This window comes from Hirundo rustica, chromosome 9 (assembly GCF_015227805.2).
Source record: "Hirundo rustica isolate bHirRus1 chromosome 9, bHirRus1.pri.v3, whole genome shotgun sequence".
Taxonomy (NCBI): Eukaryota; Metazoa; Chordata; class Aves; order Passeriformes; family Hirundinidae; genus Hirundo; species Hirundo rustica.
In genome coordinates, this window is record NC_053458.1 from 15,702,350 (window position 1) to 15,726,225 (window position 23,876).

Consider the following 23,876-nt stretch of genomic DNA (forward strand, 5'->3'; position numbering starts at 1 on the left):
TCTGACAAACTATTTCATAACTGGGTGGAAGTTGAGAAAACTGAAACCCAGGAGGAAAAGTCTAATACTCCATCATTTCATAAACAGCTGAAGGAATGAAGCCTGGTCTACAGATCAGTGTCCCTGAAGATTTCCTCATACTTGAGTTATTTAAAAGTGACCTCCCTTTTACAGATTTTCTGGTGTTTTAACTTAATCTTTGAGGCTTTTTCTTGGCTAGAACACTTTGGAAATACTATCTTCCTCCCGTAGGTAGCCACTTATCTCCCTTCGTGAAACTTGAAGGAACTCCTGCATATCCAAGGTTTCTTTTGGTATATTTGTTTGAAGTCAACCAGTGCATGCAGTATTTACTAAAGGAATGACAGATTGCATCATTAATGTTTATGCTTTACCTAATTACCTCTGGGAATATGATGTAAATAGTCTTCCTCATAAGAAATCTGCAGAAACTATACTTATTACTACAAATGCAGTAACCTCTGGGTCAATTAATCTATTCCGCATTTAATGAACTTTGAAAGAGGTGAAGAAAGCAATACCTTTAGTGAGAGGATGGATCAGTTTCAAGTGTCTATACATACCAAATCTCCTTTCAGCTTTTAACTTTATCAGCAAAGTCTAACATAAACATTGAAGATGGAAGAGAGAAAAGGAAGATGGACCTATCCAAAGGCACAAAACAGGATTGCCTGGGTGTTCCTGGATGTAATTATCAAGGCTTTAACTAATCAGGGTTTTCATTGTTGCTGTTTCTTCTGCTGGAAAGTTGCTCGTCATTTCCTGTCTGTTTTTTTTCATAATGACTTAATGTTCTTGTCAAATTAAGAGAATTTGAGCCAGTAGTGTGGTTTTATTTCTTAGACTGGAAGAAAAAGGAACTTAAATGGTAATTGACAACTTTTTTTTTTTTTTATCCTGTAGGAGTTTTCTCCTCAGCTGTTGTTAAGAAACATGCCAGAAGAGGGAATACAGGCTGCTCTCCATTCTGGCTGGGCTGCCTGCATTGCTATCTTCTTTTTCAGCTAATGCAGCTTGACTGTTTCTGGGCTACAAGCAAAGGCCTGTGGGCTGTGCCAGGGAGCTCTCCCAGCTCCTCAGGACTAGCTCAGTACCTCTGTGCAGTGGTGCCTTGTGTAAGGGAGTTGTACCGTGATGCATGGACTAGAGGGCACACCACTGAGATGCTGTGGAGGTAATGGCAAAATACAGGTGCAGGGCAAAACAATTCCCTTCCTGTTCTCTGTTCGAAGCTGGTGCATCACTTTTGGCAGGCTGCATGTTTCCCAGTGTAAGCCTGGAGGAGGTCTGTCTATCTGGCGTACAGTGCTGTTGTCAGGGCTGAGCTGAAATTCCGTGAATAGCACGAGCTGGCACAAGCTGATGGTTCTGCTGAGGGAGGTGGCTCTGCTGCCCTCTCCTCCCTCCTTTCCTCCCTGCAGATATTTCTGCAGCTGTGCAGAAATGTCTGCACGGGTGAGCCAAAGCGGCACTGGGCATGGGCCCAGGCAGTCACACGCTCCCCATTCATCCTGCATGTTGTGGTGCATCCATGGCACAGCTCTGGGCTGGTCTGCACCTTTCCCTGTCACTTTGGGTCACAGAGGCCGGTGACTGTGTCCTGCTGGCAGTTTAGGTGTAGCCCTGTTGATGGCAATAAGGGAGTTTAGCTGTATGGATACAGGCTGTTCTCTGCAATACGTGAATATGAAAAGTAACTCCAGTGTCTTATCCTTGTTCTTTAAATTTTGATAAGCTGCCTGTGGCTAGTTGCTTTCCCTTGGATGCACATAAGTGGGTTGTTTTTTATTCCTGCATCTCTATCTTCGCTGCACAAAAAGTAAATAAGTAACAGAAATATGAAAGCCTTTGAAAACCCATTTCATGAAGTGCTATACTTTGGTTTTGTGTTCCGTCCAAGCATCTTTGTACATTCAAATACCACCTGAAATGGGAAGAACACAAATGCTGAACAGTAACCCCAATGTCACCTGAGTTTGACACCTGATGTGTAAGTAGAAGCTGCAGGCTTTACTCACCTATAACCAGTGTCAGGACATGAGATCTACTTGATAAAGCTAAGAAGCAAATATTTCCAGGGTTGAAACCATACCAGATTTTGTCCTTGTAAGGGTCCACTTTTTTTTTAAATAAGGCTTTCTCCAGCATGTTGGAGCAGTCACTCTGGAGGAAAAGAGCAAAAAGCTCTCCTGGAACAATTGCTTTTGTTGCATACAGAGGCCACATTTTTGCACATGCTACATGGTACTTTCTTCTGAAAGGTCCCTGCATAACCTCTGCTTCAGAGTAGATCCTAGTCAGCAGAACTGATTTCTTAATGAAAATGAATGGTCAGATTTCCTGTTCCTTGTGTGCCCCAAATGCATTGCTCTCCTTTCTCCTCAGAACTGCAGACTTCACCTCTTTCTATATAATTATTGCCTTTTACCTAGTCATTCTTTTATTATTGCTGGATGGAAGTGTGGACACAGAGCTCTTAAACTCTCCATTAAGAATCCATCCAAGCTAAAAGTGGATCTGGTTTTATAAGATAAAATCACAGAGAAGTTATATTTTATGTTGAGATAATTTTGCACTGTTTTGTTTCAGAGTCTGCTCTTGACATCTAGGCTTCCTGTTAGCCTAGCAGAGGTCTTACAGCATGTCTATTTTCTTCATTCTTCTTTTCACAAACTAAAATAGCCTAGCGGTGTAGACACTGTCAGCATTACCTTTGTTCCTTCTTTATACTTGTATTTTACACAATAATCTCCAGGAAGCAATCCTATTCCTGGAAATTCATCACATTCCATGCAGTTGTGTGGCCTCTCTGATGGTGTTTTTCAGCTGCTTTAAGTGATTCAGTGGAACTTCAATTTGTGTTTGAGATTCCTGAAAGGTTTGTCATATACAGTGCTCTAAAACCACAATACAGCAGATGAAGAGAGTCAAAGGAAAATGCATAGTTCTGTCTCTTAAATTTTTATTAACCAGTGTATAGAGGAAATTGTTTGAAGTATTGAGTCTTAAATGTCTCAAGCGTAGGTATCTAATCAGCCTCTTGCTGAACAGAGAGTCAATGTGCCTTGTCCATTTCAACCAAGAGCTCGCATGGATGTTTCATCCCCTGCATTTGTGCTATAGTAAACAACCCTATCTCATATCTCAGCTGCATGAGTGCTTGCTTTATGTGTGTATAAGGAAATACATGCAGCCTTAATTCTGAATAGTGTGACAGTTGTTCATATTGATAGAAAGTTTTGGCAATGCAGCCTGGACTTCTTGGACAAGTCTGCAAATCACATCCACCAGAAACGCCTCCAGCTGTGAGAAGGGAAGTCTGGAGCCTTGAGAGTATCATATTTTACCTGGGTGAATGGCTCACAGCCAGAATATGGAGGATGCAAAAGCACTTCTAGAAATTAATGATAGAGACTTTTAAATGTGAAGTCACTGACTTGGCTGAATTTGGTGCAGTCCCGGGGAGACCAAACCACTGATAACCAAGAAAAATGAGAGCAAAAATGAAAATATCAGGTGCATGCTGTGTGTATGAGGCCTGAATAGGCATGACATTGGACTGACAATTAGTGCAGGCCACAGATTGCTATTAGTTATGCCCCCTCATCACAAAAGCTTATTCCAAACAGTCCCAAACACCGCAATGAAATACGTGGTCTTTTTGGCTATTCCCCCACTGAAGTAGGGGGAAGTAGCCAGAGCTGAAATTGTAAACTATCCCAAAGTTTGGTTTTTTTCCCAGTTGTTGGACTCAAATTGACGCTTAGTGAACTGCAAGGAGGAAATAAATACATGACTGAAAAACAACAGCAGAAAAAGCCCCTTTTACCTGTGAGCACTGAAATGGAGGCAAGTCTGAACATAGCAGGCATAATTGCAGTGGGGTCAGACGCATTCCATGTTAAGTGGCTGACGAATATGCAGGAAGCACGGCGCAGGATCCACGCTGACTTCTGCTGGCAGAAGTGGAGTTGGCCTGGATCTGTGTCATGGATAAGCAGCAAAACACGTACCCATTCATCCTCTGTGTGGGCCTTGTCTCATGACGCAGGAAATGCTGGGAGCTGCCATCGATTGCCCTCCTGACTGAGAGAATGACACCAGTCCAAAACGAGACTGGAGTGCTGTTCGTTGCATTGTACCTTCCCCGATGGCTGCAGCGTGGCCCGTGGACTGCGCTTTCACACCCTGCAGGAACACTTACCCCAGGACATGCTTTCACTGCTGACTGGCTCAGTGATGCTTAGCACTATAAATCCAAAAATACTATGAGTTTGAGCTGACAACCTCTACTGTCTAAGGAATCTCACAACTCTTAAAGCTACTGTGCTTATACAGAAGCCACCAGCAGATTCTGTTCCTTATCAGATATGTCTGTATCAGATAACTCCCAGTGCAGGTAAGTTATGGACTAGCTAATTCCCAATCCCCTGAGACTTTCTCTCCCGCTTACGAAGAGGAATTCAGGGAATCATTTACATGTGTGGTGTTTTTTCAGTGTTGTTCTGTTCCAGCAATTAACACAAAACATTGTTTAAGTTTAGGCAGCCAAGACTGCTGCTGTATTTTAGTGCTTTCTAATTTTGAGAATCTATTCTAATCCTGACCCTTTCCCAGCTAACAAGCATACCATATGTCTGATTACTCAGGTTCCCATGCAAAGTAGGAAATTAAAAGTTCCAGATGATTAACAAACATTTCTTCTTGTTTATTTTGAGATTGCTGTTTTAAAATACCATGAAAAAAATTTAGAGACTTCTTTCTCAAACAATTTACTTTATCATTTATATGTGTAAAAGATATTTTCGTTAAGAATGTGCTGTTTGTGCTTTTTAGAATATGACTTATTGACACAGGTTTGCTACTAGTAAAAGATCTACACTTAACTGTTTAAAGACAGTGGACAAAAGGGTGGGCAATTCCACGGTGGAATTTCGGAGGCAGGTAACTAGGCATAGGCATTCTAAGCTGGTTTAATGACAGTGAAAGGCTTGACTCCTCTTCAGAACATCCAAGCCCAAAGCATGATGTAAGCTGGACCACCACCTACAGCCTGTTACTTCTTTGCAGGATGTCAGCCAGAGGAGCGGGTCATGTAACCAGTAACTCTGTCCAGTACAGCACAGAGCCAGGATACTGGTCAGGAGAGGTCACTGCTCTGGCAGGTAGAGATTCCCCTAAAAGTAGAGCTGCTTTGTACTAATGTAGAGATTCTGTGCATGAATTTGGTTGTGAGCAGGCTAATTTGGTGAGAGACAGAAAGCTGTTGAGGAAACCAAACACTTGAATTAAGCCATGTCTCTGTGAGTGCTTGAATGAAGGGAGGAGATGGTTCCCATGCAGAAGAAAACCTGCATGTATCTGATCCAGCTACAGCCTTTCAGTAGAGAACATCAGAGAAGGAAGGCTGGGAGGCAGCACTGGGGCAGCCCCAGCTGCCTCCTGAGGACATAAAGCCTGCTGCTTGATTCTTGTCCTAATATCGTCCACCAGAAGTGTTTGTCCTTGCTACAGCTTGTTTATTCAATCACACCCATAAATGTTCATTGGTAGTAATAAACACCTCTGTTATTTTGAAAGTAGCAGTTAGTAATTATAAAGTGCTGGCTCTGAGCTCGAGCTGCTGGGCTTCATCCCTCCCGCCTTACGTGAGCTAACCCCACTCGTTGCATCACATCTAAAATTACATAAGATGCTGTATCCTGTGAAGTGCACAGCTCAGTAGCTCAGAGCTGCAAGAGCCAGCAAGGCAAGGCTGCCCAGCTCCTCAGGAAGATGTTTTCAGACAGATCACTGAAGAAAACTTAATGATGATCAGAAGTGTTACAAAGGTAAAGCAGCCTTCACATCCAGGACCTCCAGTTCAGCCAAAGGTCAGAAAAATGGGAGCCAGTTCTGTTTCTTTTGGTATGTCTTTAGCTCTGTATTTTCTCAGCAATATGTGGGGACAGCTGTCAATAGCTTCTCTAGAGAAATCTTCTTGGGCCAAATTCTTCCCTGAGGTAGTTGCACTACTTTCATTGTAATCATACCAGTGATGAATGTCACTCTTCTTCACTTAGGAACAACAAAAGAGCTCATGAGAGTAAACATCCTCTCAGTGTTTTCCTTCTGATTAAAGCAAGTTTTAGTATTTAGAAAATGCTGTGGGCTTAAGAAATAGCTCTATTCTTCATCCTGCTCTAAAGCTTTGCTTCAGCTTCCCAGACTCAGCCCATAGCATCCGTGCAATTTATTTTAGAAGTCTGTATTCCCAGTGCACTGCTATTATTTAAACATCTGGTACAGTTAAAAATCATATTTCAAAAATGTAGATCTGGGGGGAGAAGGGTTAAAATGCAAAACTAGAGAAAAACAAACTAGGGAAAAGATAAATTCTGACAAATTTCAAGCAGCTAAGAAGTACTAGAGCTGTCAAATCATGCATTTTGGATGTGAGCTGAACCAGTGTTTCATCTGAAAGCAATTTAGTTCTTCTGTGTTAGCAGATTATGCTGTTTTCAACAGTTGTTGGAGAGATGACTGATGAAAAGCATTTTCATTGTGGGTGTGCTTCCAAATTCAGAGAGAGATGTGGCACTCAAACCCTGGTTTTCTCACCCTGATCTCTCTTGAAGCTGAGGGTAAATGGTCTTGTCCACCTCTGTGCAGCACTATCCCCTCAGACCCAGCTTCAGTGTGGCTCTTGGGACCCCAGACTTCAGGGTATGGGATGGTTTTGTATTTTGTCAGGGTGCATCCTTAAATCATGAAGGGATTGGAGAGGAAAAAAAAAACCAACAAAAAACCCCCAGAACTCTGAGCAGGAATCAGTAAAAGATGGGGGCAGTATCCTGGCAGTTGGTGCTGAGAAAGGACTGCAGGATTAGGCATCTTGAACCTGGATCAGATGTGAGAATCAGCCCGTGGCTCCATGAAGAGAGGATAACTGCAATGTAAGCACTGGCAGTGCAATCTGTCCCTGTGTTAACTGAATTTGGAGGCTGGTCTGTGATGGTTTTAACTCAAGAGCAAATCAAACCCTGCCCTTGTTCTGTCACAGTGTAAGTACTGCAAGGTAGCACTCAGCAGCAATGACACTTGGAGAATCTGTGAGTTATGAATGACAGAATAAGCCAATTGACAGTAAAAGGCAAATGTACTAATTTTGGAGTAATGACATTTCTTATGTGATCTGTCCCACATTCCTCTGGAGTCAATGAAAAAGAGGCAACAGTGAAATCAAAGCATGTCAAAAACTTGAAGTCATACAGATGGTTGAATGGTTGCCTACCATTTTAATTAAAGAAGTACTCCAGAGTTACTTCAGATTTCACCAGCCTAGATGGTCTTAAGATAATGTAGGAATTCACAAATAAATTACACTTTTCTGCAGGCAGCAGAATTCTTCCACTAGAGCAAAGGTATTTGGAGCCCCACTTGTGTGTTTACTATCAAATGTGTATTTTTGGGCCTTCTTCCACCAGAACTGCACTCCATCCCCAAACTCAGCAGCTATATTTACCCATGGACCATGTTTTCCACTGCAGTATCAGTGACCTTGCCTGTAATTACTCTTCACAGGGGAAGCTTAGCTCAGTCCTCCAAGTACTGCAGTAACTCTGAACAAAAATAACCCAAAAGTCCACAACAGGAAACGTTAACAATGGCAGGATTACTGGCCACCATGTCACCATAAAATAAACGAGCAACTGAGAGGGAGTTCAGGGAAAAGCAGCACCACAATTAAGTAACGAGAGGGACTGACTTACGAGGAAAGACTAAATGAACTAAGTGATGATGAAAGGGTGAACAGAACAACTGCCTCCAAATGTTTGAAAGAAGAAACCATCCAGGACAGGGAGGGATTCTCTAAGCTGCTGCCAGGAGTTAAGAGTAATGGAAAGAAACCAATAAAATGAACATAGCAGTCACCAGAACTTTCTTCAGCTCAGAAAAAGAAACCTAGTGCTTTTGTCCACGTGGAAACCTTGCTCATTTGTCCTGTTTTATTTCTTAGCCATATCCCACAAAGTATGGGGGGAACACTTAAAATTATGTAATGGTGCAATATTGCTGAAATGTCCCAGGCTGTCAGCTCTGAAGGACTGTGAGGGAGCTGTGCTGATATCCTCTTCCAGCTCCTGTCGACTCGGACCCTCATTTCTTGAGGTGCCTCAGAAACCCTTGAGGTTTCAGCTGAGCAAAGCAGCTCTAACACAACAGAGCACTTAAGCAAACACTTCAGGCAAACGATGACCCGAACTCCCACAGCCATAAATCACATCCATGACTCCCAAATGAGGAACCTGAGTCTGCCCCCAGCAGACCCCGAAGCAGACGGTCACAAAGTACACGAAGTGAGAATTCCCCACAGCTATCCCTAGCAGACCTTTGGTTCACATCCCAATGTAGTTAATATTTTTGCAGCAAAACAGCTGTGAGGCATCATGTTGTGTTTGTTTTCATTAACTCCTCCCCAGTGGGCTTATATATTTGTGTTTCCTTGTTTACATACTCGTAGTGTCTCTAAGGGGATACACACGCTACCCCTAAGGTTAGGGGCAGTTATTGGAGGGCAAGTACCTCCTTCTGATGCAGAATTTGTCCCGTCTCTTTGTTCTGCCAGAGGTGTAAATCTTTCTCGAAATGTTAGACAAAGTCCCTTTAAACATGTGGTTTCTTTCAGCAGCAGTTTTCCGACTGCGCTCTTTGAATTGCTGGGCCAGAAGTTTGTGTTTCCAATTGTCACTCTCCGAGACACTTTTCCATTGTTAATACAGTCCCAAGCGCCTTATAGCCTGGTCTCTTTATAGTCGTTCCACGTTCCCTGCGCGTTGAGGTCCAGATCTTTCCATCACATTTGCGCTGTCATTCTCCCGACGCGGCGCGAAGCCGCCCGCCCGCGAGGGGACAGCGACTCGCGGCTCCCCCCGCCCGCCGCCGCTTCCCACGGCACCGACCCGGCCCGGCCGCGCCGCGGCCGCTCCGCCGGTCCCAGCCCCGCCGCTCCTCCGGCCGGGGATGCGGCGGGCGCGCCCGGAGGTGGCGGCTCCCGGGTACCGTTACCGGCGGCGGCGGGCGCGGGCCGAGCGCGGCCGTCCCGCCCACGGCCTCCGCCGGGCCCGCGGGGGCTGCCGGGCACGGCCCAACCGGCGCCCCCCGGCTCCCTCCGCGTGCGTCAGACCGGAGACGTGGCCCCGCGGCGGCGGGGGGCGGAGCGGCGGCGGGCGGAGCGCGGCTGCGGGCGGCCTCCCGGCCCGGCCCTGCCCGCCGCGCTGAGCCCCGCGCCGCGCCGCGGGATGTTCGCGCTCCCGCCCGGCCGCCGCCGCCGCCGCCCGTGACCCCGAGCCGCACGCCCGGCCGCGCACCAGGTAAGCGCTGCCGCGCCCGGCTGCCGCTCCGGGCGCTCCGCTGCCCGCCACGGGGACGGGGCATCGCCACGGGGAGGGGGCCCCGCGGGGACGGAGCCGCCCCGCAGGGCCCGGCGCTGCCCCCGCGGGGAGAAGAGACCGGGCCCGGCCCGGCTGCGGCTGCCGCGGCCCTTCTCTGCCCGCCGGCGGTGCCGCCTCCCACCCTGGGCAGTGCCGGAGGAGCCCAACTTTTATCTGGGATCGCCGCCGGCTCCTCTCCCGCGGAGGGGCGCCGGGAAGCGGCCGCGGCAGCCCCCCACGCCCCATCCTTCCCGCCGCATCCCCTGCCGGGCGGGGCAGCCCCGGGGGTGCCCGGCACGGCGGTGGCCCGGAGCCGAGCGGGGCCGCCGAGGGGCCGCTGGTGGATAGCAGTCGCCGTGGAGATGGACGGCTTGGGAAAGCCTTTGGGGAAAAGGGTTTGTGGAAAGCCCGTGGCCTTATTTATCCCGAAAACAAGCCCCGGAGCAGCCCGCGTTACGGGGAGGATGCGAGCAGGGCTGGGAGGCGGCGGTCCAGCCGCGCCGCCGCCGCGCCCGCCGGTCCCTCCGCCGTCCTTCCCCGGGGCTGCGCAGCCTCTGCGAGCCGCTCTGCCGGGAGGGCAGCGCAGCCCCGGCGGCACTGCGAGGCTCCGGCGTCCGTAGCTCGTTTTTTGAAGAGATTAAAAAACCCAACAACAACAAATCGTCCCGATTTTAAATCTGTTTAACACCAGCTCTGCCTTGTCGTAGAGGGATAGGCAGTTTTGCCCAAGTGCAGTTTGTCCAGTTCATTAGAAAGAGTTGATGAAGCAAAATGAGAGGCTTATGAGAAACCACTGAATGTATCCTATTTCATGAGGGTTAAAGTGTAAGGCATTTAATGCTCAGATAAGTATGTTAGTTCTGGTTTGGCCTTTTAATTATTTCTTTTTTTTTTTTACTTTTGGAGTTAGGACTTCCTGTGGTGAGACGCTCAGTATTATTAGCACCACTGTTTGAAGACGACCATGTCATGTTTGCTCCCACAAAGCACTGAAGGTTTGAATGATGCTGTAAAAGATTGTACAGGCAGAAAAGTGCTTTGCAAGATAGTGGAGAGAAACATGACAACATTGGAAATAAATAATAATTTAAAAATCGTCCTTCCCAATTCAACCACTTAAGCATCTTGCCTTCTCCCCACCCCTCACACCCCTCCTTCCTTCCCCTGGGTGTATTAGAACTGCTTTTACCTTTTTTTTTTTTTGGTATGATGAAAGCAGTCAAGAGGGTAGCACTCCCCTGGGCTCACCCTTCTCCTGGAAAAACCTGTTTGCTCCTGTGGTGCAGATCAGCATGGAGAGCTGGGCTGAGCACAGTTCTGAGATGATCCCTAATTTTAACCTGGCCTTGCATTCCTGCTGTCTCACAAGTGCCTGTGTCCCAGGGCTGCCAGCAAGGCTCAGCAGGCTGGTGCTGAGCACCTGTGGTTTCTGAATCATTTCCTTTTCCAGTTACTTTCTGAGTTTGCTAAATTTGTGGCTGCCATGCTGCTGTTTTTGTCCAGTCTGAATACTGACAGGCCCTGCTAGAGGTTTTGCCACAGTATAACGTTCTGTGTGTTTTATTTGTTATTATTTACTCTTGTAAGCAGTTTTAGAAATAAGCTTTCAGATGGAAAGGCTAAAAATCTATTTCCTTTGTGTGCCCAGTATTGGAAAAGGCTAGTGCTGGATTTCAGTGAAAAATGAAATCAGAGACTGCTAAATTCTCCTTACAAGTGCTCACTCGGTGCTTTGTGCTATCTTGCAATCAGTTCCTGTACCAGTTGAAGTTGATTTCCTGAGGCAGCCTCATCCCACCTCGGTATCTGGCTTTTGAGGCCCGCAAGAAGGAGCTCTGGCCAGGAGGGGAGGGGAGCAGCATCCGGGCTGGGCAGGCTGGAGCACTGAACAATACTCAGGTGGCCTCAGCGCCAGAGGGACAGAGCAGCCAGACCCAAAATAATGAACTGGGTCAGAGTGCTGGGAGGAGCAGTTCCCCCGATTGTCCATTGACCTCAGCTGCGACGGGTTGAAGTGGGCCATGTTCACCGCCAGAAAGGCACTTCCCAACCCAAGGCTTTTTGAGAGCTGCGGGAAGTAAAAAAAAAAAATTCTATTGCCATCCAAACAATTCACAATAACAGGAGCTAGAGTTTAATTTTACAGTTTTTTCCTCTTTAAGGAAACCCGGTGGAAAGGTGCTGTCCTCATTGTCAGAGTTGTGAAGTACAGGGGAGGGCTGGCTATGTAGTAAAGAAAACACTGAAAATGAAACAACTGTTCTCAGGAGAAAGAAACCTTCTAAAGACTTTAAAACCTTACTTGATAAAGCAAAGAAGCGATACCCTTCCAAAAGGATTTGTGAAAAGACTGTTAACAAGTGTTGGATTTCACATGCTCAACATAATGGAAACTTTACTCTCTTCATCCTTGAGCTGTTTACCCAGGGATTTCGTGCAACAAAACTATTGCAAATTCAAGGTATAGTGCAGTGACTTTTGTTGGGTTTGTGTTTTAGGACCTCTCTCTAGCTAGGAAGACACTAGGTTTGATTCAGCCTTTTGGCCAGGTGTGAGCATGTCATTTGTTCCATTGCTTTTATTCATAACACAGGGCAGGCCCTTCTGCCTTCCCATCGCTGGGCAGGCAAAGTGTGTTAGAGCTGTATTTCGACCTGTCAGACCCTAGATGAGCTTTCTGTCACTGTATTCATTTTTGATTTTAGTGCCTGGCAGATGCAGCAAATCAGATACAGCATAAACTTTACAACTGTATCATTCAGAAGAGTCATATGTCTGGACCAGGATGAGGGTTTATTCGGATTTTTTCCAGTACAGACTTTCTGTAGTCTCCTTCTCACTTGAAGATCTGATTTACAATCTGGTGTTTGATTTGGTCAGATTTTTTTAAAGGTAGGACAATGCCATGCATATGTGCTTTGCACATTTCTCATTTATTTGGGAGAATCCTGCCTTAAGATACAGTGCATGTGTTTTCTTGGTTTTAAAGTAAAACAGAGGTCTCCCCTGAAGCACAGGATGGCACCGTTCTCCAGGGCAAGTTGCTAGCGCCACTGTTGTGACAAGCATATAAAATTCCACTGAATTTGAACCAGAACATGTAAAAACATTTGGTTCTGTACCATAGTATTAAAAATCCATTTCTCTCTGTCAAAGTAAACTTTTAACTTTTCCATTGACTTCCAGGTGAGCAGAATACAGCCTTTTATACCAGCTTCTGATCCTGGGTTAACCTATAGTCTGAAAATGGAGATGCTAGCTCACATCTCCCTTTGGTGGCAATAGTACATAGTGACATTTTATTGGTGGGAATCCTAAATTCAACAACCTAGCAATAAGACTGTCAACATGCTGAGAACATTTCCAGTTTTATTTACTTATCACAGAAAGGAGGGTGGGAGTTTGGACTAATTGCTTGCTCTGGAGCATATGGTGAAGCAGGGCACAGGTCAAGCCCTGTCCTGAGCGTGCAGCCGAGTAAGGTCCTGATACACATTCTATTTACAGAATTCAACAGCTCAGAAGTGCAGGTTGCTGTCAGAGGGTTTGGTGCTCTAAGCAAGGACCAATAGATAACATATTCCAGTTGATGTGAATGATGAGCTGTCTCAGGGCTAGGTAGTTTTACACCAGTGTTCACAGACAGTATTCTCAGAACAGGCCCTTTTTAAGTGTAATGTGACTAAAAAGAGCATTTGCTCTGTGCAGTCATTTAACCATGACATAATTTCAAAGACTTACACACCTGCTATGGCGGTGTTAGAATCCACCCCAGCAACTGCTTTTATCTCACAGTTTAGGCTTGATGGAAACAGCCTTTTTTTCCTGTTTTATGCAGCAGCAGACCTTTTGGTGGAATGAGGTTAGAGCTAATCCCTCTTCAGTGGTCTGTGGATGGACACTGTCCTGAAAAGGTCCAGTCAAGAAGGTAGTCCTGGTTTTCCAGTTCATGATCTTTAAAAGTCATCCTATGTGAACAGGAATTCTGATTCTGTAGTTAATAATGTTATCTCTTTGAGTGTGTAGATCACATGCAATTTATGTGCTTGAATTTGTCTATTTTAGTCTTTCTTATTCTTTCAGGAGTATGGATGAGACCATGAGTTTACTTTTATTGTCAGGGGTTTTTGTAACAAAGGATGGTTTAGGGGAGGAAAATCCACCACATGCTTCAGGCAGAGAATCCCTGTATGTTTTTCAAGGTGTTTTGGGATCCATGTTTTATGAGACTATCATGAAGTTTTAGAAGGCCCTTTTGTGTTGCATGCAAGTGGGAGAAAAAAAGATTCTTTATATGAAAAAGTCTCCCAGATCATGAAAACAGGAATTCTTTAATGTTTTTGGCTCAGTCACTGCAAAAAATGTTTTTAACTAACTTGTCAGATGGTTGAGCTGCTTAAGACTCAGAATGGACCTTTTGTGCTTCCTGTCCCAATTAGGAATTAATTTTTAATTATATCAGCTGAACATTTTTAAGTATGAGCATTTGTATTAGCCTCAGGCACCTATTTCTTTGATGATGAATGGCACTGATTCATGTGACATTGTCTGTTCTGAGACATTTTAACAGCATTGTTTCTGTCTTCATTATCCGAATGTGTTAAATAGTGTTTGTGGAAAACCTGGTATAACTTCGATTAAAACTTGATGTGATTTTATTTTCTGAATTGTTTAGATTTATTTCAGGAGTACTAAAACATCACTTACTGGATAGTTACTTGCTTGGTGCTTTGGTTTGCTGTTAAAAGCTTTCACTCACATTAAAACCATTTTGCAGCTCTGGAAAGAGGGCAGTCATCTTGAGTGATAGCCCTGATAAACAAAGAATGTTACTCCCAGAGCTGAAAAATGGTAAGTATTGCCTTTGAAGTAGTCTTTGACATGGAAATGCGTGGAGTGTACTTTTCTTTAGATTTGGAGAAATAGCTCAGCAAAGCCAAGTCTTCACACAGGCCCACGTGCTTGGTACGGAAAGAATTCCTATTAATTTCACTGAGACTTTATCTGGCAGAATCTTGCACTGAACATTTTTTTGTCTTTAGTCCAGCCAAGTTGAAGTCAAGGAGCTGCTGACAATAGGAAGTCTTTTTGGTGTGTAATACATGAAAAAGTGCTATGACTCAGTTTGAACGAACAACAAGGTTCTTGTCTGGGATTCATTGCCAAAGCAGCACTTACTGTATATGTAGGTGGAAATTGCAACATATATTTTGAACTGCTATTTATTAAAGTTGCTTCCTCTCTATGTCCTTTGTGTCTCCTCTCTATGACCCTTACGTCTCCTCTGAGTTCTGTGCTCAGGTCTTTGAGCTTCCACTGCCACAGCAGATGGTATCAAGAGCAGAGCAGGGGGATTCGCTGCTGCCTCTGAATGCACCACGCTCCCTCCTGGCTGTTAGGCAGATGGGCAGCTGAAACCTGATGTGCACGGGATGCTTGCAGTGTGGGCCTCGGCAGCTTGGAGGGAAAAGAGTGGACTAGGTATTCAGCATGTTTCTGGAAGTTACACCCTTTCCAGTTCTCTCCTGCACTAAATCCCCCATTGGCATCTTGCCCACGGTTGTGGTTCTGCGGAGCTGCGGCTCTGGGGAAGCTCCGTTCTGGCAGTTGACGTAATGGAACACAGCTCTGTGGTTGTTGCTTGGGACCTTGCTGGAGTTTGGGTGGCACAGCCTAGCTGTCCCCAGTCAGTGCATCTGGAGATGAAACCCCTTCCCTACTCGGAACAGCCGTCACACAGGGGTCACACGTTTTTGTAGAACCACCAAACTGGGGGTACTGGAATACCTTCTGTGAGCTAATTGTATTTGGTCTGTTCCCCAGATTGGCAAACTAATACCAACTGTGATGTCTAATTTTGGTAATGTGTGGTATGAAATCAAATTCACTTCAGTGGCTTTTCAGGGGAGTTTTGACATGGTATCAGTCTGGATTCAGGCATTGCAGGAAACTGGAAAAAAGCAATGTTATGGTTTTGTAGTACAGTTCATTCGTATTTCCCCCAAAGGTACTAAAGAAAGTAGATACCTTTCTGTTTTGCAGCTGGAGAAGTGGTGGCATGGCGGGTTGATGTGGCGTGCACAGGCTGTCCGTGTCCGCGTCCCAGTGGGGACTCCTGACTCACTCTCTGTTGTTCCTCCAGGTCACATTTCCTCACCAGCTTCAGCCACAAGGACATGAGTTTGTTTGAAAATACAGTAAACTCATGGACTGTTAAAAATAACTGTTTGGATGCAAATGGTTTGTTTTTAATGTCTTTCCAGTTCCTTTACGTGGGATTTATGTTTAAGAAACAGCATCATTTGTTTGTACTTCTTAGTTCAGAGTGATGGTATTTCTTCCTATGAAAGTCTCCACTGCAGTCAACAAACAGAAAGGGAGCCATCATGTTTCAAACAGTGGCAACACAAGCCAGCATTCACAGTAGTTTTTCCAGGTTAAATTTTTGCCTTTTTAAAAATAATTTTTTAAATTGAATTTTATATTACAGGAAACACCAATGGCAATAAAACCTAGCAGGGAAACTGGTCTCCTGAAATGCTGCAAATACAAGAAGTAGCAGAGGTTTTATTGTATGTTATACAGGAACTGACCAAGCGCCTACACATACCAAAATGCTGGACATTTTGATCAGTGAAAACATGTAGCAAAATAATTACCAAAACTGAACATCAGGGTAGTTCAGACATTATTTCACTGCGTGTACAATGTGTGTGAGAATACACAGATAAGAATGGAACATAAACCTCTTGGGAATTAGGAGTTACTAATTCCAGCCCTTATCAACATATTTCCCCTTTAGTCTAATCTCAGTTTCCCAGGCTTCGTGTCTTGTCCCTGCATCTACTTTTAGTCCTCTCCTGGTTGGGTGATGAAGTGAAGCAGGTCCATTATCTGTCATCTGTGGTGCCAGCACGGGCAGTGCCAGGAGCTGAGGGGGATTTCTGGGCACATGCTGAAAATGATGTGTTCATCTGCTAAGATCAAAGCACACAAACCCACAGTTTCCAAAGGTCTATAAATTAGCCAACTATAGGCAGCTGCTCATGCTGCAGTAAAAACTGTGTTCCCAATAGACAGGTCAAATTTTGGGGCATGGGTGATCTGAAAAGTTTTAAATAAAAAGACCAGAATTTTTGTAGCGTTCACATCCAATTTGTTTTCCTAAGCTTGTTTCTAGAATGGTTTGAGTAATGGCTGGCTTGATCTTCGTTCAGATTTTGTTTTAAATTATACTGGTTTTCCCTTATGGTTGTTTTGAGGACCAAGTCCCACCTAAAAATAGAAATTTAGCAAAATTATAATTGGCAGAATTATATTATGTTGCCCTAAGCCCTGGGGCTCTGCACAGACCAGTGATTTTGCTTAAATATCCTCTTTGAGAATACATCACCATCAACCTGACTGAAAAACTCCCTTTCTTGTGCTTATTTAACTGTCTCAGTGTGTAGTTCCAAAGCAGGTCAAATAGGAATTCAAAATTCTGCTTTTCAATACAGCCTCAGGCCCTGTGCTGAAAAGCACTCCAGCTTAACTTCACCTCCTGACCCATGGCAGCCGAGGCCAAACAGCACAAAACATTTGAAAAGTGGCTTTATGGTATTTGTGCAGAGTAAGAAATGTTTACAACAAAGGATGGTGGGGTTTGGGGTGTGCAATGCCTTGTCCTGTGTAAAAATCCACTGGTGGGCGGCCCCTGCACACGTGGTCCACAGCCCTTGAGCTCTGCTGAGTCCCTGCTGCCAGGTCACAAGTTGGTTTTGTGTTAAATACGAGCTGTGCTCTGTTCCTTTAATGAAGATGAATGTGCAATAAATCATGTATGGGAACCTATTCAGAGACCTTCTTGCAGTGCTATTCCCAAAAGGCATTTCATAATTTATCCTAACATGCAGTATGTTTAAAACAGCCATGAGAGCAGGGTTGGCCTAGTATTTTCTCCTCTCAGTAGATCTCTGATGTGAAAGACCAAGCAGTGCCAGTCTGAGTTGGCTCTTGAGGACATCTGAGCTTTGACCCTTCTGTTATACTCAGCTGGGCTGAAGTTGTGGTCCTGCAGCCTCTAGCCCAAGGGTCCTCATAGCAAGAAGAAAGCTCCTTCCTTCCCTGGTGGGGATCAGGGCTGTTCCCCTACCACCTGTGGCTTGATTGAGCTCTGCCAGTCTTGGGAGGTGCTGATCCTTCGTCTGAGAAGGACTGATGGGATGTCAGGGAAATGAGGTTAAATCGTCAGCTGGCTAATCAGTTAAACACCTTTTCGAATCAGTTTAAGAAATCCCACCAATTTTTGGTGCGTCCCAGCTGTCCATATCACTGTTTCTTTCTCCTCCAGCTATGTTCCATCTCCTTTTTCCTTCTGGTGTATAATTCATACCCTGTCCTTGCCAAGCCAGCAGTTTCTGGATGATAGCTACCTGTCTGACATCTAGGGGCCCTGATTCTGGTGCACAGCTTTGGTTGTTCCCCCGAAAGAAGCAGTGGATGACACCGATTTCTTCAACACGTGTGACGTGATTGAGTAACCACTAGTGGAAGGACAGAGTACCACAGGGCTCGGCTGCTGGTGAGTAACGCCTGTAGCATGGCAAACACAGCTCTGGCAAGTGCTGGTCTCCTGCCTGAGCACGTAAAGCAGCGGTGACTCCATTTCTCTGTCACATGAGGGTCAGCAGGACACAGAGACAGGCTCTTGGGCTTTGCTGGGCAGGGAGGCCATAGCCAGGGCATAGGGTGGCTGCTGCCTGCGGCCGGCACCGAGCAGTGCCTAGGGAAGGGTGCCGCTCTCCTGGCGGCACGGCCCAGGCAGGCCCGAGGCCAGCTTGTCATGGTGCTGCTGGGGCTCTGCCTCAGCGAGGAACGCGTGCTGTCACACCTGCCTGGGAGACAAAGGCAGAGCCTCCCAGTTGTTCCCTGTGCTTTGCTCGCTGTGCTGCTTTTCATTGCCGTGTCTCTGCAGGCCGTGCCTGGGGAGCTGAGGTGGGGCAGTGGCAGTGGCCGGCACTGTTCACTCCCGGCAGCGTGAGCTCCTGAGGGCTGCTGCCAATCCCAGCAGTGCCGCTCCATGAAATGAATGAAGTGGCTCTGTGAGAATCCGCTTAAAAATAGCAGCCGTCACCTAGCAAGAGCCTGGGGCCTGGAAGGTGCTGCGAGCCAAAAGCAGCTTTGTTCAGGGTTGTACCAGAGGGGCAGTTTTCTGAGCATGAATGTTTTTGCTTTGTGAAGAGTCTCTCAAGACACAAGACGAATGCAGCCTAATGAGGAGGCGCATCAAGTTCGTGTCCCCGTGTGTTTGCCCGTGTGGCACGGTGTGTCCTGGCTCCGAGCGGGGTCCCTTGTGTGCTGCAGCAAGGCAGCGCCCAGCCCCTCGGCGGACACGGAGCCGTGCCGAGCAGCTCAACCTGTGGAGCCCTGAGCCGAGGCCGCGCTCATCCCCGGGGCCTGGTGGCCGTGCTGTGACAGCGGGCAGCGCCAGCCGGGGCACGCCGCTCCCTCGGGCTGCTGCGGCTGCTGGCACTCAAACCCCCCGGGCTGCCTGCCCGGGCTCCTCCGGAGCTCCTCGTGGGCAGCAAGTTCATGGATTGATTGCCTGTGTGTTCTGCGGCGGACATCACGCGGATTGCCCGGTGCCTCGCTTTTCTCTTTAGCCGCGCTGGCAAGAGCCATCGTCACTTCCAACCTGTCCTCACTGCTTTCCTTCATTCCCTCTGATATAAACCAACCGCTGAGAGGCTGGTTTGCTCCACGGTGTGGCGTTTCACAATCAGCCTTTGATTCAATCTGCTGATTTATTAAGTCTAATTTGGTTCCGATACTTTTGTCTCTGACTTGGATCTATTTGTTCTCCTTAGCTCTTTCAGGTCACGTTAATTTGTTGTGTCTCGCCCCTGATCTCCTATGCATTAGGAGATTCCTGTAGTTGGGTTTTCCGATGGAGTAGATGGATGGATGTAGCAGGATTCAAGTATTTAATCTTATTATGACATACTCATCTTCACTCACCAAGCTTTCTACATTTCTTAGAAATTTTGAAATTTTAAAATTTAAAAGTAAGACTCACTGCTGATTTCTCTCCCCTCCAGTGTTTTTATGGGTTTTTTTCTTTTGTTTGTTTTGGGATTTTTTATTACTGTTTCTTTTTCCTGTTTAATTTTTAAATTATTATTATTTTTATTTAATCTGGCAGACCCACAGCTCTGTTCTACAACACTGCTTAACAGCCAGTACAGCTGTTTTTTAATCCAAGTTCCTTTTTTATCCTCTTCTGATAGCTGAATATCAGATGACTTATCTCATGTGCCTTTTTTTTTTTTTTTCTCTAGGGTTTGAGGATTATTAAAAATGAAAGAGAAAGGAAAAAAAACAAGGTCTGGTTTTAATTGAAAAGAATGTCCAATATTTAGAACTCTAGTGTTCACTAAATTAGGTTACAATAAAATTTTACAATTAGTCGGATGCCACATTTCCACTACAATTTATTGTGCAATTAAATAGCTTTTTGAATGTGAGTGAATGCAAATTAGTAACGCAGTCTTAGTTTTCAGCAGCTGAAATGTTGAACTCCTTGTCTTTTATCTCCTGGTTACAAGGAGAGATAAGAACTACAGTGTATGGTGTGCTGTCCCAGAGATGGCGTCCTACAGTGAATGGTGTGCTGTGACTTGCACTGCAGTGTGACTTCTTAACATCCCTTAACACCCCTTGATTTGTTCAAACTGATGATTGAATCATTATTTTGGTTTGTGTGCTATTTTAACTGAGTCTGACAGACCACCTTTGGGTGTAGCAGTGGGAAGAGCTGGATTTGGACATGGCCAGGAGGGATTTTTCTGGATTGTTCTGAGCCAGGTGGACCTGCTGTGTCTTCCCTGAGGTCTGAGTTTCTGCTGATAGATGTTCTTTCCATCCCTGGAGAAGCCAGAATTGGAAAAAAGCTAGAGGGACAAGGGAGACAAATGAAAAGTGACTTGGTGTCATTTTGTTCTGCGTGCAGATGTCAGCAGTGCTGGTTAGCCTAGGCTGCTCTGCAGTTCTTTCCAGCATTTTCCAGGATTCCTAAAACAGCGAGGGGAGAGGCAATAGGGTTCTACCACTGAGTGTTGGAAAACGGTTTTCTTACTTCATCACATTCAATTGCCATTTAAAGTTTCTCACAAATGCCTTTTTCCCCAAAGCTGAAAAATACTGTCAGTAGACATTGTTGGTTTTTTAACTGTTATTTTATGTAGCGTACTATTGTCACCATTCAGTAATGTTTGTTTTCTTTTTTTAACAATATGGGAAAACAAGGTTTTGATGTCTGGTGTAGGACTGCAAACCTTCCACCCCCAGAGATGGGTTTTCTGGGATGGCTCAGAGGGCCCTTCCGTGTGCAGCTCTCCCTCTGCGTGGCCCTTTAATCGGGGTAACAGCGTGTGCACTCCGCTAATGAGGAGTCACGCTATGCAAACAACAGCCTCTGAAGGGAACAAGAGATCAGGGCAGCTTGTGTTTGTGGTATCAGAACCTATCTGCCTTCATCTAAATTCCCCACACATCACTTAGGAGAAATAAGGCAAATATATGATACAACAAAAACCCCTAAAAATACATAGTGAAACTTATAAAAAACCACAGCTAAAGGATTTTTTGGTCTGAAAGCTGTCCCTGCACAGTAATTTGCAAGATAGTTTCCAGTCTCATCTGCTGTCAGGCACGGCCCATGATTCAGTGCTGCTGCCTTTCATAACGCTGTGGCTCAGATCCACAGTTCCTTGGGTGTCTAACCAGCGACTCCTGGGTCTCCACACATTTCTGAGCATGTGAGCACTTGCATTTTGTCAAGAATCTCTACTGCAGGGAACATAATTCTGTCTTTACCTGACACTCAAATTGTTTATTCTTTTCAAAAAAGATCTTAAAAATAGGATTTCTAGAGGCCGTGCCATCAGAATATGAAAGAGCACTCCTAAGCCATTGTTGCAGGGGAGGGAAGAAAATGTTGTGATTTTAAAGTAATTTGTTGATAGGTATTCTTGGGTGTACTGATGGCATTCCAGTCAGCCAGCTGGCCTCAAAACCGGAGCCAACAGTAATATATGTGTTGTAAAGCCGTGAGAAGGACCGTTGCATGGCAACTGCTTAGCTACCATTTGTATTAGTGGATTCCTTTGAGAATTTTCTCTCTTTCAATGCTTAATTGAAAAAAAAATAATAAAGCTTACCAGCAGCTACTCAATCACCTGCATTTTATGTGGAAATGAAAAAGAGAAGGGTAATTCCTTACCAATGGCAGTGAAATGCATATGGGAATGGAAGAGAGATTGTGCATGATGTTCTTCAGCTCAGGTGCCACTGGGATCTGCCAGCAGAGGTTTAGCTGAAGGAGTGCTGGGCATGTACTTAAAGCTACATGGGGTACTTCTAATTGATGAGATCCACTTTTTCTACCAGTATTTATAAAAGAAGAATGAAAGGCAACAGAGGTTTGTCCCAGCAGGCACCTCAGCTTTTCTCTGCTATAGAGGTATATCCTCCCTGATATGTCTGCTAACATTTGCAAGACAAGCACACGAAAGGCAGGATTGTGGTTCCTGGCTGCCTGCCAATTGATAACAAATGCTGCATTCCTCCAGCAGCAGTGCAGCAATTCAGGCCTGTTGGCAAGGATGCTGCCAAGCCTCTGACCTGGCTGTGTGAAGTCAGACTTGCATTGCCATCACTTTCATTGATGGTCTATTAATATGAAAGTGCTGTGGGGGACAGCCTGCATTCATCTTGGGGATTGCCAGCTGTGTAAGAGGTGTGTATGGTTTCAGCTGGCATTGTAGCCTGTGTCCTGGGGACAGACTTTAGAAGGACAGGAGGCTGAGAGAGCCATTCTCCTGTCTGGCCAAGCAACATGGAAGGGTTGCAACAGAGGCGTTGGGCAAGTAACAAAAGTTTTTATGCTAGTTGGCTGCAAAGCCCCAGCCTAGCTACTACCACAAATTCATTTATAGATTTCACCTTATGCCTTTGGGGACTACAGTATCTCCTGAGGATCAGATGGGCAGGCAGAGACAGAGAAGGTGCCAAAGGGAGCATCCTTTCACACATGTATGGCCAGTTAGTGGAGGTCAGTCCTTAATCCTTAGGATGGCTGTACACTGGCAATGAATTGCAGCCATTAGGGCTTGAATCATCCCCTTCCTGTTCCCTGGCTCTGAGTGAACTGAATCCCCCAAGTTCCTGGGCTGCCTCTCAGCAAGAGTGTGCTTATTATCACTAAGCCTGCCCAGAAATGGATGTCACCAAACCCACAATAATGGGTCCCAGTGTGCAGCTGAATCAGAATTACAGACTTCCAGTGCTACTGTGATATGAACTGATTGTGGTGATCATTTATGATGTTAGTTAAAGGACAAATTTTGTTAATTGCCCTTGGGAGTATTTTTGTTACATTCCCATCTGAATTTATCTTTCCACTGTAACTTACTAAGGAGTTTCAGTACTGGTTTGATCTCAGGGATTCAGCTACACAGTATGCTGTAGGCTTTAATATCAGCTGCTTTGCCTGTACATGCTCATGTGTTAGCTGGTTTTTCAGAGGACGTGATGATGTAAGCCTACACATCTGAGGTGAAGATAAAGCCCTTGATCTGGCTGTAGTTTTGGTTACCTAAAGCACCTTAGGTTCATTCAAAACAGAGTAGATTTAAAATTGCAGTGCATATTCCAAAGCATTCCTGAAACCACTATGAATAGAATGGAAGTGAATGAAACCACGATATCCAAAAAGGTGTGTGAAATTTGCAGGACAAGCATTTCAGCCAGACCTTTGAGATCAGGGCTAATGTGTATGGTGCTGAACATCCCTGTCTACAGAATGGGCTGGTTTTCAAGGATGCAGATGGCCTCACTGACCCATCAGAGATTGCTGGAGTCAACAGAGAGAGGGATTTGCCTGCCTGCGTGGATGGGATTGCAGGCTCTCCCTTCCAGGAGCTGGGTAGTGACAGCACGAGCATCCCACTTCTGCGGTGGGGTGTCAGTAGCTGGGAACTTCTGTGCCACGTCCTGCGAGTTCCATTTACAGAGCGGGGTTATCACTTGCTCGCACGGCGTGCGGGATCCGAGCTGCAGGACGCTGAGCTGCCCTTGCTGTTTTGCAGGACGATGATTCCTGTGACCGAGTTCCGGCAGTTCTCGGAGCAGCAGCCGGCTTTCCGGGTGCTGAAGCCCTGGTGGGATGTGTTCACGGACTATCTCTCGGTGGCCATGCTGATGATCGGAGTGTTCGGGTGCACCTTACAGGTAAATCAAAGGGCACAGAGGCGTGGCGGGGGCTCTCGGGGCTGCTGAGAGAACGCCACAAATGAGGAAGGGCCTTGGAATGGTGGTGTCCCATCTTCTTTCATCTCTTGGGCTCAGCATGAACAAAGCAAAAATGTGCCGGTCCCAGGATTAAAGCTGTTTAAGTCGCAA

General features: G+C 45.8%; 2 protein-coding genes across 2 annotated transcripts in view; one reads left to right on the top strand and one right to left on the bottom strand.

The window, feature by feature from the left end:
• KYAT3 (kynurenine aminotransferase 3) overlaps nt 1-23,876 on the bottom strand; it is a 411,900-nt gene that overhangs the window by 61,109 nt on the left and 326,915 nt on the right. The window lies entirely within an intron of this gene.
• Nucleotides 1-23,876, top strand: part of LRRC8C (leucine rich repeat containing 8 VRAC subunit C) — a 59,626-nt gene that overhangs the window by 27,320 nt on the left and 8,430 nt on the right. The window contains exons 8-9 of the mRNA XM_040072521.2: nt 9,284-9,374; nt 23,564-23,705. Of these exons, the coding sequence (XP_039928455.2) occupies nt 9,284-9,374; nt 23,564-23,705 (233 nt within the window). The remainder of the gene's footprint in view (nt 1-9,283; nt 9,375-23,563; nt 23,706-23,876) is intronic.